This window comes from Halichoerus grypus, chromosome 10, assembly GCF_964656455.1.
Source record: "Halichoerus grypus chromosome 10, mHalGry1.hap1.1, whole genome shotgun sequence".
Lineage (NCBI taxonomy): Eukaryota > Metazoa > Chordata > Mammalia > Carnivora > Phocidae > Halichoerus > Halichoerus grypus.
The window spans coordinates 20,424,014-20,440,034 of NC_135721.1; the positions used below are offsets into that span (position 1 = coordinate 20,424,014).

The 16,021-nt window shown below is 61.9% G+C and overlaps 1 protein-coding gene across 3 annotated transcripts; it reads left to right on the top strand.

Moving 5' to 3' along the window:
- Positions 1-633: 633 nt before the first annotated feature.
- GAREM2 (GRB2 associated regulator of MAPK1 subtype 2) lies at positions 634-14,591 on the top strand. Of its 3 annotated transcripts, none has more exons than XM_078056072.1 (6): positions 634-838; positions 3,744-3,884; positions 9,437-9,567; positions 10,272-11,315; positions 12,217-12,386; positions 12,903-14,591. In XM_078056072.1, exons 1-6 carry the CDS (start codon positions 727-729, stop codon positions 13,915-13,917), a joined length of 2,613 nt encoding a protein of 870 aa, XP_077912198.1. In that variant the 5' UTR covers positions 634-726; the 3' UTR covers positions 13,918-14,591. The 3 variants fall into 3 exon arrangements, with proteins under 3 accessions (XP_077912198.1, XP_035946141.2, XP_077912199.1); XM_036090248.2 differs by having other exon boundaries at positions 10,272-11,300; XM_078056073.1 differs by lacking the exon at positions 634-838 and having other exon boundaries at positions 3,748-3,886.
- The last annotated feature ends 1,430 nt before the right edge of the window (positions 14,592-16,021 follow it).

The following is a 16,021-nucleotide window of genomic DNA, read 5'->3' on the forward strand; positions in this document are numbered from 1 at the left end:
CGCAGGACCCGTGAAAATCGGTTCCAGGGCAGTGGGAGCTTGGCAAGTGCTCTTCAGTGGGGTTCGGGGGGGGGGTGCGGCGAGTATCGGGGAAGGCAGTAGGTTTTGAAGTCAAACCAGGACACAAGCCGAGCTGCCACTTGACCTCTCTGAGCCTCAGTTTGCTCATCGGTAAAACGGGGTTAATGAGGCGGCCTCGCCGGGCTTTGTGAAGCTGGAGGTGATAGATGCCATGGCAGCCGCGACCGCAGCTGCCGAATTCTGCGCAGGAGCTTCGGGAAGCGGAGCGGACCCGGGGTGGGCGGTGGCACAAGGGGCCGAGGAGAGGCGCCGCTCCCGGCGGAGAAAGGGGTTCCAGACGCACTCGGCGGGGTAGAGGAGGCTGCCCTCTGCCCCCGACCCGGAGATGCCGCCGCGCGTCTTCCTTTTCGTTCCAGGCGCCCGCCCGGGGTCCTCGGTCCTGGGCTGTCACCTGGACGCCCGGGGAGGGGGGCCGGCGCGCCCCGCGGGGCGGAGAGGCGGGACTTGGCGGCGGCTGCGGGCGCGGGCCGGGGGGTGGGGCGAGGGCCGGGGGGCGGGGGCCGGCGCCCCGCGGGGAGGCCGGCCACGTGACGCCCGCAGCCCCGGCCGGGCGGCCAGGCGGGGAGCGCCGCGGCGGCCCCAGGAGGTGGCGGCGGGCGCGGGAGCCCGGGCCACGCGGGACTGGCCGTCGGGGGCGCCCATGCCATGGAGAAGCTGGCGGCCGGGCTGGCCGGCCTGCGCTGGAGCATGGGCGCCTTCCCGCTCGACCTCATCGTCAGCCGCTGCCGCCTGCCCACGCTCGCCTGCCTCGGGCCAGGTACCGGGGTGCGGGGGAGGGCGGCTGGGGGTCCGCGGGGAAATCGGGGACTCTCGGAGCAGGTGCTGGGGGACGGGGGGGGGCGTGAGGATGTGGCCTCTGCCCTCCCGCTCCCGGCGCCGGTCCCGCGCAGCTCCCGGTGCGCCTTCCCTGGAGACCCGGGGCCCGAGAGCCGAGGGTCCGCCGCCTCCTGGGCCCTGCACACGGGCACCGGGACAGAAATCCGGGACAGGCACTGAGGCCCGGCCGGGACAGAGTTTTCCGGGCCAGCTGGAACCCGGAGCGCGGCGGAGGCCCCGCGCCCGCCCCGTCGTGCATCCCTTTCCCTGCCGCGCTCAGACCCCCGCCCGGGCCGCGCCCCCTCCGTCCCTTTGTCTCCCGCCTCTCACCTCGATCCTCCCGCATCCCTTGGGCCTCCGACTCTCTCTTCCCACCGCCGCCGCCCCCCAGCCCTGCTTGGCCCCTCTTGGGACCCTTCTTGCACCTTCCTTTCGCGTCCTGGGGAGCAGTCTGCGGCCCCAGGCGGGCAGACCACCTCGGGGAGAGACCCGAATGATTGGCCCTCCCGCCGGGCGTGCCCCCAAGTCCCCGGTCCTCCCCCACATCTTGCCCCACTTCCCAGGGGCCCGGGTGCTCTGCCGATGGGACTCTGCATGGGGGCCCGAAAGGGGACGCCTGGAGGCTGCACGGAGTGAGGGGACCGTTTGGAGGAAGGGGAGCTGCTCGGCTGGAGGAGGGGCGGGAGCCGGGGCTGGCAGCCAGGCCGGGGGTTTTGTGTGTGAGAAGAATAGGGGTTTGGCCCGCGTTGGCACACTCGCTTCCCTGAATGCTAATGGGGCCCGCGGCCACAGGCTCCTCTCCTCTCCTTGGGGCCCGCGGCCCCTCCTCCGACCCGCGGTGGCGACGAGTGGGCACCGTGAGCCTCAGCGCGTTTCGCGAGCGCACTGCGTGGCGGCGTCCGTGCCCGGGCCGTCGGACAGAGGGGCTCAGCCGCCCAGCGTCTTGTTCTCTGGGTCGTCGGCGTGTGATCCCGAGACCGTCCGTGTCAGCCTCAAGGCTGCATGTGTCTGCCTGTGAATGGGCTGAGCGGGCCCTGGGTTCTGCCTGGCCACTTGCCACACATCCTCTTGGGCATCTCTCCCTCCTGGGGGTCCTTTCTAAGCTCCCCGGTCTGGGCAGGCCTCTTTTGGACTCCCATGACCCCTCTGGCACCCCTGACTTGAGTCCTGTGCACCCACTGTAATAGCTTATTGTCTTAAGGCTGGGCTGCATCCTCCTTGAAGGGAGACATCCTGCTTAATAAAGATTATGGACTTACTGACCCAATGGATGAATGCATGGACAACTGGTGATGGTCTAGCTGTGACCGTGGGGGCTGTGGCTGTGGTCACCATGAGTGTGACTATGCGAACAAAGTGTGTCTTGAAGTCTTAAAGGTCCTTGTATGCCTCTGCGTTTGGGAGAGGCCCCTTAGTGGGGCTGTGGGACTGAGTTGTGTCAGTGGGGTGACCAGCTCCTGTCTGTCACTGGGCCAGGTGGCTGTGCTGCCTCGACTGTTGGGACCGTGACCCGTGGCTCTTGGTGTGTGCCCTGTGTGGCGGTGGCCCGTGTCCCTGTGGAAGGGTGGGCCAGGGCTTAGGAGAGCTTTCTCTGCCCCCGGAGGGGAGGGCTCCAGGAGGAAGGTTCAGACCCCCTCCAACACAGTGGGAGCCAGGCCCTCCCCCAAGCACCTGAACACATCCTCCCCACACACTTCATGGGGCCCTCAGGCATCAGGATAAACCACTTCCCATTCGGTTGGGTGGCAGCAATTGAGTCAGTTTTGTCTGAGAGGGCTGGGAAGGAGGCGTCCCCCACCCCCCCTGCCCACCAGCTGCAGCCAGGAGGCCGCTCCGGCTCCCCTGGAAACCGTTGCTGGGATTGGAGCCTCCTGGGCCCAGGCCCCTCCCAACACCTCTGCCCCAGTGGCAGCTTCCCCCAGAACTAGGCCCCCCCTGAAAGCCGCCCCCCCCAACCTCATCACAGTGTTCCAGAGACTGGGAGGGTGAAGGGCTGACAAAGGGCGGGCCAAGAAACAGCCTCTCTGCGAGGGGCTAGGGGGTATCTGAGACTTTCCTCCCTCTCCTTTGGGATCCCCTGAATGTAAGAGTCTCCTGGGGCAATGCATGTAAAAGGGCTGCCCGTGAGAGAGGCAGGAATCAGCTCCTCCAAGCCCTGTTCTTCTTCTGACTCGAGTGATGTATGGTGCTGGGGGGAGCCCTCAGCTGGGACTCACAACGGACAGCCCTGTCTCAGCCCTGTCTGTGCCTCCAACACAGGTAGGGCTGGGACAGGCCTCCTTGCCTGGCTCAGGCACTGACTTGGGGGCTGAGAACCCTGCTGGTGGTCCTGCGGGCCAGCTCTAGGGTCTGCTGCTCACCCCACCCCCAGCTAGTTTGCTGCTCCCCTCTGGGAGTGCCCAGACACCCTCCACTCAACATCAAAGGTGGTCTGTTTTCTCCGTTCACATTTCTTCCACCTCCCCATGGGTCTAAGTGCTCCTGGAGGGCAGGGCTGGCGAATCTGCTGGGAGGTGCTCCTCCCTGGCCCGCCCCCCCCCCCCACCAGCCCCAGGGCCCCGAGCAGCACTAGGCCTGGGACAGCAGGTGAAAGACTCAGGACTATGGCTGGGCTGGTTGCTGGGGCCCCGTCAGGGGCGGGAATCTGGGCCCTGGGAGACGGGGCATGACTCACAGCCCTGAGGCCACAGCCGGCAATCTGCTTATCCCCTGAGCCTTGCTGACCCGGACAGGCTCATGGGGAGCTGCCCCTAGTCAGGGTCTTAGAGTAGTCAGCCTCCCTACTCTCTCTGCCCCTCCTGACGTTCGCTTTGCCTTTCCCTCCTCTCCCGTCCTTCGCCTCCCAGGGGAGTATGCCGAGGGCGTCAGTGAGAGAGACATCCTGCTCATCCACTCCTGCCGCCAGTGGACAACAGTGACAGCCCATACCCTGGAGGAGGGCCACTACGTCATCGGACCCAAGATTGACATCCCCCTGCAGTACCCAGGTGTGCCCAGCCAGCGACAGATGACATAGAGCCGCTGGGGGGTGGAGGCAGGAGGGTAGGGGGTGGGGCTTGGGAGAAGCTGTTGGTGACCACCCTTTCCTTGGAGCCACAGGGCTGAGCCAGGGCCTGGCGGGCAGGGGGCGGTTAGGGTTAGGGTCCCGTGGTTTTCATACTGTTCTGGGGAGTCCTGGTTTTCTTGTTGAAAACCTTTGATTCACATTTTATTTTAAAATAGATTTTAAACAACTGATTAAAAAAAATACCCACACTCTCAGATTGCTAGGAGTCAAACCTTAAGCCCAGCGAGAGACCTGGGCTGTGTTCCGTGAGCTGCCTCATTAAGCCTGTTTGGTACGGACCCTCAAGGAGAACACGGCCAGGATCTTCTCAGTGGCGTGCAGCCAAAGCCCTTCAGAAGCAAAGGGATGCTTGGGCGGAGTATCTGGCTGCCCCTGCCCACTGTAATCCTGTTCTTCCCAATTTTTGTGTTAAATTCGTTGTTTTCATTGATTGACTTTATAAGTGAATGTTAATGTTTTAGACTTTTAAATAAGATTACGCTAATGAACTACTTTCATCTTTTATACATATGATGTTGATCTACATCAGATTTTGTTTGAAGAAAGGATTCTGCTGCTGGAGAGGGAAAATACAGCCCTTGTATTTTACACATGATAAAACAGAGGGTTTAAGAGGGAAGGGACTTGCCCAGGGTCACACGGCTAGTAAGAAGCAGAGCATGGGCTAGAACCCCAGTAACCTGACTCCGGGGCTGGTGCTTGCTTGCACCACACCAGCAATGCAGGGTTGTTGTCACCTGGGTGGGGAGGATGGGAATCTGGTGGCTCCATCCCAGCGAAGCCCCCATGTGAGCCCACGACCGCACAGCTCCTGTGTGTTAAACCCATGGCTGCCTTCCAGACACTGAGCTGAGCATTTCATCATTTTATCCCCACGGGCACCCTGTGAGAAAGTCTTATTAATTCCATTCAACTCACAAAGTGAGGCTCCAGGAACTCCAGTAGCTTGCCCCCCACCCCCAGCCCTTCCTGAACCAGGGGGGACAGGACTAAGACAAAGGCTTCTGCTCTTTACAACAACACTGCGAAGTTGGTACCCCCATAGCCCTCACACCCCATTTAAAAGACGAGAAAACTCTCTCAGGTTCTTTCTGACCTGGGGTTCTGTCCTGAGCCCTGAGCCCTTGAGAAGGCCTGCTTAGAAGCTAGAAACTTCCCAGGCTGGGTATCTATCTGGTGTTCGTCCAGGAAGAGGTCCCAGGTCTTCTTGGGATAAAAAAGCAAAAATTGGAAAAAGCCCTCACTGACAGAAGTGTGACTTTACTCTCCTATTTCAGTTGTGTGATTAAGAATCCGGGAAACCAAAGCACAGAACCTCCTAGGGAAGAGTGAGAGCAGGAGGCTTCTAGCCCTTCCCCTATGTCTTTTGGTGCCCCTGAGTGCATGTGGACCCTGTGGTCATGAGGTGACAGCTGGCCTTTAGGAGAGGAGCATCCCCATCAGCATCTTTCCAGTGGGTGGCTCGGTGGGGGAGGGGAGGCCGGGCCCCTTAGGAGTAGGAGGGGCGGGGTAAGGAGGAAGCTGAGAGCACAGCCCAGTTCCTCCTAATGAATTAATAATAGGGTGGGCGGGGGCACTGGCTGTGGACCGGAGGGCCGCGGGGGTGGGGAGTGCAGCCCCGCACCGGGGAGTCCGGGGAAACCTGGCTGTTCTGAGGCAGCCCCCACCGCCCCGAGTGCGGGGCCAGGTGGCTCTGGTCAGCGGCGGCTGGCACTCGGGGCGCTAGGCCGTATGCTTCCATTTCACAGATGGGAAAACTGAAGCCTACAGAGAGTAAATAGGTTGCCTAAGGTCACACAGCTGGTTGGTGCCAGAGATGGGATACAACCGGGTCTGTCCACCCCCAAGTGTGCACATTTACCCATCATTCCTGAGGGAACGGCTGCCGGGGTGGGCTGCTGGGAAGAGGGGAGATAAGCAGGGCTGCTTCGGGCTGGACGGGACGCCAGGCAGCACACATGTGTTCTAGGAGGGGAGGGCAGGGAGCAGGGGCAGGCTGGGGGAGGGGGTGCAGCTCCCTGGGCCTGCGGGGGTCTCGGGCCGGGGGAAGGCAGGAGAAGAAGCTGCAGGGGGGAGTAAAGGCTTCCAGGGGCTAGCGCCTCAGTCCCGGGAGGGTTCCCTTCCTTCCTTCCTCCTGCAGTAATGACCGGTGCTGGGCTCAGGCTGCGGCCGAGGGGGTGGTGCCGGCTACCATGGTTACATCGATCCCCGGGCCACATCCTCCCCCGGCTGCAGCCCTGACTTGGCTCCGGCTCTCCCCACAGGGGGCAGCGGGCATTTCGCCCCGCATGGCTGCTTGGGGTGGGGGGGTTTGGGGGGTGGGGGGGGACGCCGGGTGAGGGAGGGGCAGCGCTCCCGGTGGGAAGGTAGCCGAAGTGCAAGTCCTGCCACCCGACCCCCAGACGGCTGTTCCCTGCTGGGCCCCTCCCCCGGCATCCCTGCTGCCCTCAAGGGCTGAGGCACGTCTTCATTCGAGGGTCTCAGAATGGTGGGGGCAGGACTCCCTCCCCAGCTTTCTCCGGGGCACTTGCCCTTCTCTTTCTCTGCTCTCACTTCTTTCCTGCTTCTAGATGCTCATGGAGTCTGTCCTTGGCCCTTCGTGCTTCCTACCCAGCACTGGGGAGGCCCAGTGGGGGGTCCTCAGTCTGGGATTCTGGCTGGGTTTTGGGGAATCCAGGACCCCCCACACTGTATACAAAATGGTGTTTGTGTTCATGCCAGGAGTTCGCTGTGGGCATTTTTCTGGGAAGAGGGTTCCCAGAGCGTTAAGATCTTCTGTTCTTCTTTCCTTGAGCTGTCTTCCCTGCCCTAGGGAAGACTCCACCCGTGGGCTGATGACCTTCAGTCTGAACTTCTGACCAGGCATCCCCAAGCCCTGCCCCCGACCCCCCCAGGAGCACCCCTTCCTGGCCTCCCACCCCCTCAGTTGGCCTCCTCAGGACTGGCTCCAGCCCCACAGCATGTTACTTCTGGGTCCCCAGTTTCGCTTAGCAGCTCTGCCAGCTCCATTTTTTTTTCTTTTTTTGTCTCCTTTTTTTCTTTCTTGTAGTTTCAAGTTTTTATTTAAAATCCAGCTAACGTACGGTGTAATGTTGATTTCAGGTGTGGGATTCATCACTTACATACACCCCCTGGTGCTCATCACAAGTGCCTTCCTTAATCCCCATCACCCATGTGGCCCACCCCCTGCCCACCTCCCTCTAGCAACGCTCAGTTTGTTGTCTAGCATTAAGAGTCTGTTTTGCCAGCTCTATTCCTGCCGGGCGTGGTGGCCCGAGTCCTCTCCTCCCCTGCCCACTCCTCATCTGCCACCCCAGTCTTCCTTCCACGTACCCCTTTGTCTGTTCGATTTCGCTCTGCCCCCAGCCACCGTCCGGGCTCTGCTGCAGAACAGTCCCTGGCCGATTGACTTGACCGGCCGGCCGCCCACACTTTCTTTACAGAGCTCAACTTGGATCTTGGCATTTCCTTGCTCAAAACACACTGTAATTGCTTTCATTTCTTTTTATTTTCTCTTTCTTTTTTTTTGGCGGGGGGGTCGGATGACCCCTTATTGAAATACTTTCCTTTTTGGTTCTTAACTAGTGGGGCATTGTGCTGCACCACTGTTGATGCCATCTATGAGGTCACGAAGGTGACAGCCATCAACATTGCGGCCTACAGACTGGGCAGTCCCCAGGATCTCTTGAACGGTTCCAGAGAGTTCTCTAGCTACTGATGCGTGCCACTTCTGCGGGGCAGTGTTGACAATCTCCTGAAAAGTGATGTTTCCACTGTGATTCAGGTCTTTCTGCTTCTTTCTGTCTCTTGGTGGTTCATTGAGGGCTTTGATGATCGGAGCAGAGGGCAGAAGGTACCAGTTCAATCTGGGCCTGTCTTGAATGGTCAGTGTCACTGTCCACCTCAGACCCTTGCAGTCACCACTGGTTCGGGCGATGTCCTCACTCACCTTGTTTGGAGACAGACTCAGGGGGCCAATCTTGGAGGCCCCGCAGACATGGCCCCAGCTTTCCCACCAGTGCACCTCAGGTATAAGACTTTGATCTCATTGGGATTGAATTTAGGAGAAAAGCTAAAAAGCCGAAAGCTCATTTCTTCCTGCGTAGAATCCTTCTGCCTTAGTCTGGCGTTCAGAGCCTTTCATCACCCGGATGCTACTTCCCCAGCTGTTGTCCCCTTCCTCAAGTCCTGGGCACAGGCACCCCCCTGTCGGGCCCAGGGCCGGCAGTCTGCTCTCCTGACTCTGGTTTGCACCAGTTCTTCCATGTGGGACGGTCTGTTCCGTAAAACTCGTCTCATTCTCAGGATCCCCTCAGGCTGCCAGGCAGTTTCCCACTCACTCCGCGGTCCTCTGGCTCTCTACTCCCGGGTCCCCACCCGCCGGTACTGGGTGCTCACCGTCACACCCACTCTGTCCGAGTCCCTGGGTTTGCACCCTCTGTCAGGTCTAGCCCAACATCTGGCACGCAGAGGGTGCTCCATAACTGGGGAATGAGTAAATGCTGGAACCAGGACTGCAGCAACCACCTCCAGGAAGGCTATGGAAGCTAAAGAGCCACCTTGCCTCCTCTTGGCCTGTTGTCCCCTCACCTAAGATTCCCCTCTGTCTGTGGAAGGCCTGAGAAGAGGGTATCCGTCCACATGTCCGGGATTTTCGCAGCCTGTCTTTGTGCTCTTGTAGGTGGGCACATTACACGTGTGTGGCCAGTGAGGTAAGACCATTTACACAAGGGTGTCAGCTTCATGGATTAGCCTCCTTCTTTGGAAGTCCGTGTCTGCAGGGGGCATCCGCCGAGCCAGCCAAAACAGCCCTAGACTGCAGGCCCGGAAGGCCGCCTCTGAGGGATTTTGCTGGGCTCTGGTCAGAGGTCTCTGGGACGGTGCGGCTGGATGTTGGACCGGGGCAGGGTCTGGGAACAGAGCTGGAGTCTGAGCAGCTCTCCTGGGGCCTCCAAGGCCTCGGGCTGAGCCCCCGGCCTGCCCAGTGCATCGCTATGGATCAGCCACCCAAGGTCGACGCATTAGATGCCAGATCCAGACAGGGCCCCAAAGGCCCTGCTCCAGCACCCTCACATGAGCACCCAGAGAGGGGAAGGGACTTGTCTAGGGTCACAGCAAGTCAGAGTGGGGCTGGGACAAAGCTAGGAGCCTGCATCTCCTGCGCCACACTGATGCTTGGGTAGAGGCCAGCTCTGTGTGCAAGTGTTCGGCTGCCTCTTTGCGCTCGGATTTCTCTGGGCAGGCAGCTGCTAACCTCCTCACCCACCCACAAGCTCTCCGTGGGGTTCCAGATGCTATGTCTGTGCTCTCCCTTTGCCCTTGAGCCAGCTGACCAGCCCCTTCCACCTCCTGCGGGTGCAGACCTGCCTTTCTGCCCGCCGGAGTTCCAGCGGGGCTGGCTGAGGTGAGGGTAGCAGGAAGCAGGGACTAGCACGCAGGCCTGCCCTAGCAGCCTGTGTTCCTCCTTTGTAGGGAAGTTCAAGCTCCTGGAGCAGGCCCGGGATGTGCGGGAGCCAGTGAGGTACTTCAGCAGCGTGGAGGAGGTGGCCAGCGTCTTCCCTGACCGCATCTTTGTGATGGAAGCCATCACCTTCAGTGTCAAGGTCAGTCCTTGCCACACCAGGCAGGATGCCCCCTCGCTGGCTGGAGGGTTGCCCTTAGGTAGAAGGGCAGTGTGGCTCCTGGCAGCTCCCCGACAGCATTTGGCACGACTGGGCCATATCAGAAGAGCTAGGTGTATGACCCACTGGCCTGCAGAACTTTCTGGAAAGGTGGTGAGGCAGGAGTAAGTGTGGAGCATCAGGCCCTGACTTGGAGGCCTTCAGGGCAGCCTGTCCTAGCGTCCACTGGTAAGGGGTGGCTGTTGGGGTACACAATACCAACAGACCCCACTTGTGTACAGATCGCTCTTTACTGTTTACAAACCCTTATCCATCAATTCATTTCTCTTCACAGTAGCCTTGCTGAGTGGGTGGAGCATTATTCCTGCCCAAATTGTAAAGATAACGATAATAAAATTGTCATTTATTGGGTATTTTCAAAGTAGGTCACTGTACATACAGCAATTCTTCCAAGTAGGAGTTATTACATGAGGCAACTAGGCCCCAGAGGTGGCTCATTTAAGGTTGCACAGCTGCCATGTGGCCTCTCCAGGAGGGAAGGTGGGTCCCCGACCCCCCAGTCCAGTGGTCTTGATCGGGTTTCAGCCCGGGGAACACGCCCCCCCCCCCCCCCCCGCCGGGAGCCTCAAAGGGCGGCTTTCCCTGGGGCTCTGGCTAAGGCCTCGCCGTGTTCCTGGTCTCCGCAGGTGGTGTCGGGCGAATTCAGCGAGGACAGCGAGGTGTACAACTTCACGCTGCACGCGGGCGACGAGCTCACGCTCATGGGCCAGGCGGAGATCCTGTGCGCCAAGACCACCAAGGAGCGCTCGCGCTTCACCACGCTGCTGCGCAAGCTGGGCCGGGCCGGGGCGCTGGCCGGGGTGGGCGGCGGCGGCCCCGGGGGCGCGGGGGCCGCGAGCGGCGGCGGCGCCAGGCCCATCAAGGGCAAGATGCCCTGCCTCATCTGCATGAACCACCGCACCAACGAGAGCCTGAGCCTGCCCTTCCAGTGCCAGGGCCGCTTCAGCACGCGCAGCCCGCTGGAGCTGCAGATGCAGGAGGGCGAGCACACGGTGCGCGCCATCATCGAGCGCGTGCGGCTCCCGGTGAACGTGCTGGTGCCCAGCCGGCCGCCGCGCAACCCCTACGACCTGCACCCGGTGCGGGAGGGCCACTGCTACAAGCTGGTCAGCATCATCTCCAAGACCGTGGTGCTGGGGCTGGCGCTGCGCCGCGAGGGCCCGGCGCCGCTGCACTTCCTGCTGCTCACCGACACGCCGCGCTTCGCGCTGCCGCAGGGCCTGCTGGCCGGGGACCCGCGCGTGGAGCGCCTGGTGCGCGACAGCGCCTCCTACTGCCGCGAGCGCTTCGACCCCGACGAGTACTCCACGGCCGTGCGCGAGGCCCCCGCCGAGCTGGCCGACGAGTGCGCCAGCCCGCGCCGCGCGCGCCTCTGCCTGCCCGCGCCCCCGCGCGCCCCCGCCCGCGCCCCCGGCCCGCCCGGCGACGGCGACCAGGAGTACGTGAGCCCGGACTGGGCCGGCGCCCCCGAGCCCGCAGCGCCGCCCGCCGAGATCCCCTACGAGGAGCTGTGGACGCACCAGGCGGCCGACGGCCTCGCCGAGGGCCGGGCTCGGCCGCCGCCCGGGCCCGACCTCATCTCCTTCGCGGCCGCTGCGCCGCCCCGCCTGGAGCCCGAGGCCCCGCCGCCTCCTGTCCCCCCCAAGTCCGAGGCGGTGGGTGGCTGCGATGTAGGTGGGAAGGGTGGGAGGCAGGGAGCCGAGCTGGGGGCTCTCTCTCCTCCAGGGAGGGAGGTGGCCAGCCAGATGCCAGTTCTCCTGAGCCCCGGACTCCAGCCCCTGGAGTGTGTGACGGGGGGCGGGGGGGGGGGGGACCTGGGAGGAGGGGGCGGGAGAAGGGGAGAACAAGGGGAAAGACACAGGAGCGTATTTGTAGTAAGGGATACTAGAGACAGTGGTGCTAGGAGTTTTGGAGACAAAGATGCTAGTAGGTCTCCAGCTTGAGAGAATTTGGGATGAGCCCTGAAGGTCCCACAGAACAGGAGTCCTTTAAATTGTCCAGTGAAAAGAAGGTCCCATGATGGAATAAGTTTAGAAAAATGTAGTGGAAGATTCCCAGCTCACCCCCTCCTCACTTTGGAGCCATAGAACTTTGGTTTATTAAAGGCTCTGAGAAGTCCTGCACTAAGGAACCCTATTTATACCTAACACAGAATTTCCCAACCATACTTGTCCACAGAAATAGACTCTAGCTTTTAATATCCCAGGGAGTCCACTTTGAGTATTCGACCTATAAAGAAGGGAATCAGATGGCAGATACTTGTCCTTCCCTTTCTTCTCCCTGTCACACCACTTTCCTTTTCCTTGAGGAAAAGGTTGACTTTCTATTTGGATCTACTTCTGTATTCTCTTACCTTCATGATGGATTTCCAGGGCCGTGGGAAATGGTGTGTGTGGGCTCTCAGAGTGAAACAGGCTGGAGAGACTAGAAGGGGTGGGGTGGGTGAGTAGTTGGAGGTAAGGCCAAGTGTCAGGCCCAGACGCCCTCCTTGCCCAGCTGCTTGGGAAAGGGAAGGTAAGGAGTGTCCACTGCTTGGGGACAGGGCGTGGAGTCATGGCGCTCTGCTTGCAGGTGAAGGAGGAGTGCCGCCTGCTCAATGCCCCCCCTGTGCCTCCCCGGGGTGGCAGTGGCAACGGCCGGCTCTCGGGCAGCCCCCCGGTGCCCCCACGCTTCCCCAAGCTGCAGCCCGGCCGCTCACCTAGCTCCAGCCTCCCCTACTACTCGTCTGGCCTCCAGGACGGGTGAGCCCCTGCCTGCTCTTGGTGCTGGGTCCTCCTGTGGGGGATTGAGGAGGGGAAGGGCGGGGAGAGGGGGGCCGGTGCTGAGGGAGAGGAAGAGTCCAGGCCTGCCGTTCAGAGCAGGCAGGTTCTCGAGGGTGCCGGGGGCTGGGGCCCACTGCTTTGCTTTCCACCTTCCTGCTCCAGCTTGTTCCTAAGTGCTGACGATTGGATGGGAACACTGCTCAGGGTCCCCTCAGGCTGGGATCGGCCACAGGATGGACTGCTCCTTGCTCTATTAAAATTTTTATGTAATGCAGTTTAGTTTAATTTTTCCTGGGGTGGGAGAGGCTGGAAGACAGACCAGGGCAGTCCCAGGGGGTCTCGGGCCTCGGGGGCTGGGGTGCGAGCGGGTGGTGCTGAGGTCCCAGTGGCCGTCTCTGGCCTGGCAGAGCGGTTTGCTGTGTCCTGCGTGTGAGCCTGTGGCGCTTCCCTCTTGCACTGGCTGACCCTTCCGTGTGTGTGTGTCTCTGCCCACAGGACAGGGTCTCGCAGTGGCAGTGGCTCTCCGTCACCGGACGCCTACTCCCTTTATTGCTACCCATGCACCTGGGGAGACTGCAAGGCGGGCGAGTCCTCCAGCCGCCCACCCCCGGGACCCCTGCCCTCGACCACGCAGCCCAGCCAGGCCGCCCGGGCCCTTGCAGAGCCCCTGAGCGGTCGAGCCACCTCCCTCTTGGGAGCGGACACCCCCGTCAAGGCCTACCACAGCTGCCCGCCTCTGTTCAAGCCCTCTCACCCCCAGAAACGCTTTGCGCCGTTCGGAGCTCTCAACCCCTTTTCGGGGCCTGCCTACCCCTCCGGCCCTTCAGCGGCCTCCTCTTCTGGGCCCACCACCAGCTCGGGTCCCCTGGCTACCTCCAGCCCTGCTTTTCCCCCAGGCCCAGGCTCACCAGGCCAGGCCTATTCAGCTGCTCCCACCTCGTGTCCCACCTCCTCCTCCTCCTCCTCTGAGTGGCAGGAACCAGCCCTGGAGCCCTTTGATCCCTTTGAGCTGGGCCAGGGCAGTTCTCCAGAGCCCGAGCTGCTCCGCTGTCAGGAGCCCAGAGCTGTGGGGGCACCCTGCCTCTCGCCACTTGGACCCCCCAAGGCCTTTGAACCCGAAGGTTTGGTGCTGCGGCAGGTCCCCACCCCGCTGTCACCAGTGGCCCTGCAGGGGCCCGAGGCAGGCGGAGGACGGCTCCTTCTCACCCAAGGGCGCTTGGAAGGGCCTCCTGCCAGTCCCCGGGAGGGGGCTGCAGGCTGGGGAGGCCGGGATGCCTCCTCCTGGCAGCCTCCTGCTGACCTGTCTGCGCTCTCCCTGGAAGAAGTCTCTCGAAGTCTGCGTTTCATCGGGCTCTCAGAGGATGTGGTGAGCTTCTTTGCCCGAGAACGCATTGATGGCAGCATCTTTGTGCAACTCAGTGAGGACATCCTGGCAGATGACTTCCACCTCACCAAGCTGCAGGTCAAGAAGATCATGCAGTTCATCAAAGGCTGGCGGCCCAAGATCTGAGGTTCCCAGCTTGTAGCCGCACAGCTGGAACGCTGGCGCGGGGGCCGCGGGGGTTAGCCCTGGGTCTGCTGGGGGGGCAGCGCGCCCGAGCAGGTCCTCCTGCCAGGAGAATCTGTGCCGAGACTGAGGCAGCCAGGCAGCCCCTCCGAGTGAATCCAGGGGAGACACACTTGGAAATGGGGACGTCTGGCCTTTGTGCCGAGTGAGTGGGGAGGGGGCTGAAGGCACAGTGCGCACCTGGGCCTGGGGACACGTTGCTGTGATTCCCACGGTGGGGGAGGGGGTGTTTGTCATCCCCTGTCCTGATGCAGAGCTTCACAGATATCTGGCACTTCTCAAGCTTGTAGGTTCCGGTTAGAGACCAGGGAAGAAGATGGTCCGTCATTTAAGCACAAATTCCCCAAGTGCCCCCGCTCTCCTCCTGTGCTCTGTGGGCTTTTGGCCTTAGCTGCCCCAGAGTCCGGGGCCGTTCCTGTATGTCTGGGAGGCCCTTCCTTTCTGCTTCTATGAATTCGGGCCCTGGCCCCGAGCACGGGCGGCTCAAGGACGAGCCAGGTTGGCAGGTGAGGACTCCGGGGGAGCCCAGCTCTGCTGCTGCCCTGCTCGTCTAGTTAGGGAGGCAGATGTTCCCCTGCGGTCGCCAGTGCCCGGGCTTCTGCCTCCCGTCCTGCCGGGTGGGGTCCGGTCTGAGAAGACTCTCACTCGGTGGGAGAGCAGGTAGCTTGCGGTCAGCTGCTCCTGGATCCTGGAGGCAGGTGGCCTTCACTCGCTCCCACTTCCGCCGTCTCCTGCCCCCTTCACTGGACTCTGGCAAGCACATGCTGGCCGCCTCTGGTTTTCTGCCACCGGCACAGGTGGGCGGGTGGGAAAGAGAAAGCACCGTGGTTTGGGAAGACGGGCTTTCTCCCTGCTCCTGGAGCTCAGGCTTCCTGCGCGTGTTCGTCGCCTCTCGTCAGGTCTCCGGGGCCTGGCTGGTGGGCATGGCGACCTGCTGGCACCTGGAGCAGGCTGGCCCGTGGCCAACCACCCATCCGCCCGGAGCCGCACCAGCTCCCCTCACGCCACTGGCGGCAGGCCCCAGACCGACCAGCCTTCTCTTCTGCCTTACCTAGCCTACCTAGATATTTATTTCCTCCGTTTTTCTCTTAAGCGTAGTGAAGCCATGCTGGTGCTCGAGCCCCGGGCAGACGCCTCCGGCTCCAGGGAGCGGGAGTCAGAAGTCGAGCACACACACTGTGATGCTAAAGCATTGGGTTTCCTTGCCGATCACTCTGTGAATCCTCAAGGACTCGTGAAATAAATGCTAGAGCACTGAACAGTAGTGGGGGTGCGACTCTGGGCATCGACGCTCTCTTCCTCTGGAGGGCGCCGGGGCCCGACAGGTACAAGGTGTAAGCCTCCGGGCAGGGGAGGACTTTGGAATGGGGTGTGCCTGTGGCCCACTCCTGGGTTCCCTTCTGAAAGCCCCTCCTCAGCCCCTACCCTACGAGAACCTTCCAGCTCCCACCACCGTTTCACCCTAATTCCTACCTTCTAGTGCTGCTGAGTGGACAGCTCCATGTCACCAGCCAGGGCCCACGTTTAAGTTCCTGCACTGACCAAATGCCTGCCTGAGGCCCTCCCAGAGCCCCCATTTAGAAGCCCGTTCCTGGCTCTGGTGAGATCTGTTCTCTACTTTCTACTGGTTATCTGAAAATCCCAATGCACAGATGCCTTGGTTTTAGGGTCTGGCCTTGCAGCAACCGTGAGTAGTCCGGGGAGCCAGCGCGATGCGCTCTGCCCGTGGGGCCCCGCAGAGCTGGCGCCAGGGGTCTGTGAGGGGCCGGCAGCCGCAGCAGAGGCAGCAGCCGTGGGTCACAGCTCCGAGCTCAGAGCACGGCATGCCGGGACTTACGGTTCTGCACACGTGCAGTGTGGGCCCCTCTGCCGGACTGGGCAGGAGCCCCAAGGCTGTTCACACGTACTGGGAGTTGCTGCTACCCGGACAGGAGCGGAGGGACTCTCCAGCCCCGAGGGCACTGGGAGGGCGGACAGGAGGCTCTTGCGCCGTGGCGCTGGTGGGTTGGCTCGGCATTCCTTGAACGGCTCACTGCGGGGTCTCCGA

Bases quoted from the DNA above. Each gene is read 5' to 3' on its own strand.
- GAREM2 (XM_078056072.1), top strand. From the start codon at position 727: ATGGAGAAGCTGGCGGCCGGGCTGGCCGGCCTGCGCTGGAGCATGGGC. The intron at 9,568-10,271 runs GTCAGTCCTTGC...TGGTCTCCGCAG, and splicing joins CCATCACCTTCAGTGTCAAG to GTGGTGTCGGGCGAATTCAG. The intron at 12,387-12,902 runs GTGAGCCCCTGC...CTCTGCCCACAG, and splicing joins TCGTCTGGCCTCCAGGACGG to GACAGGGTCTCGCAGTGGCA.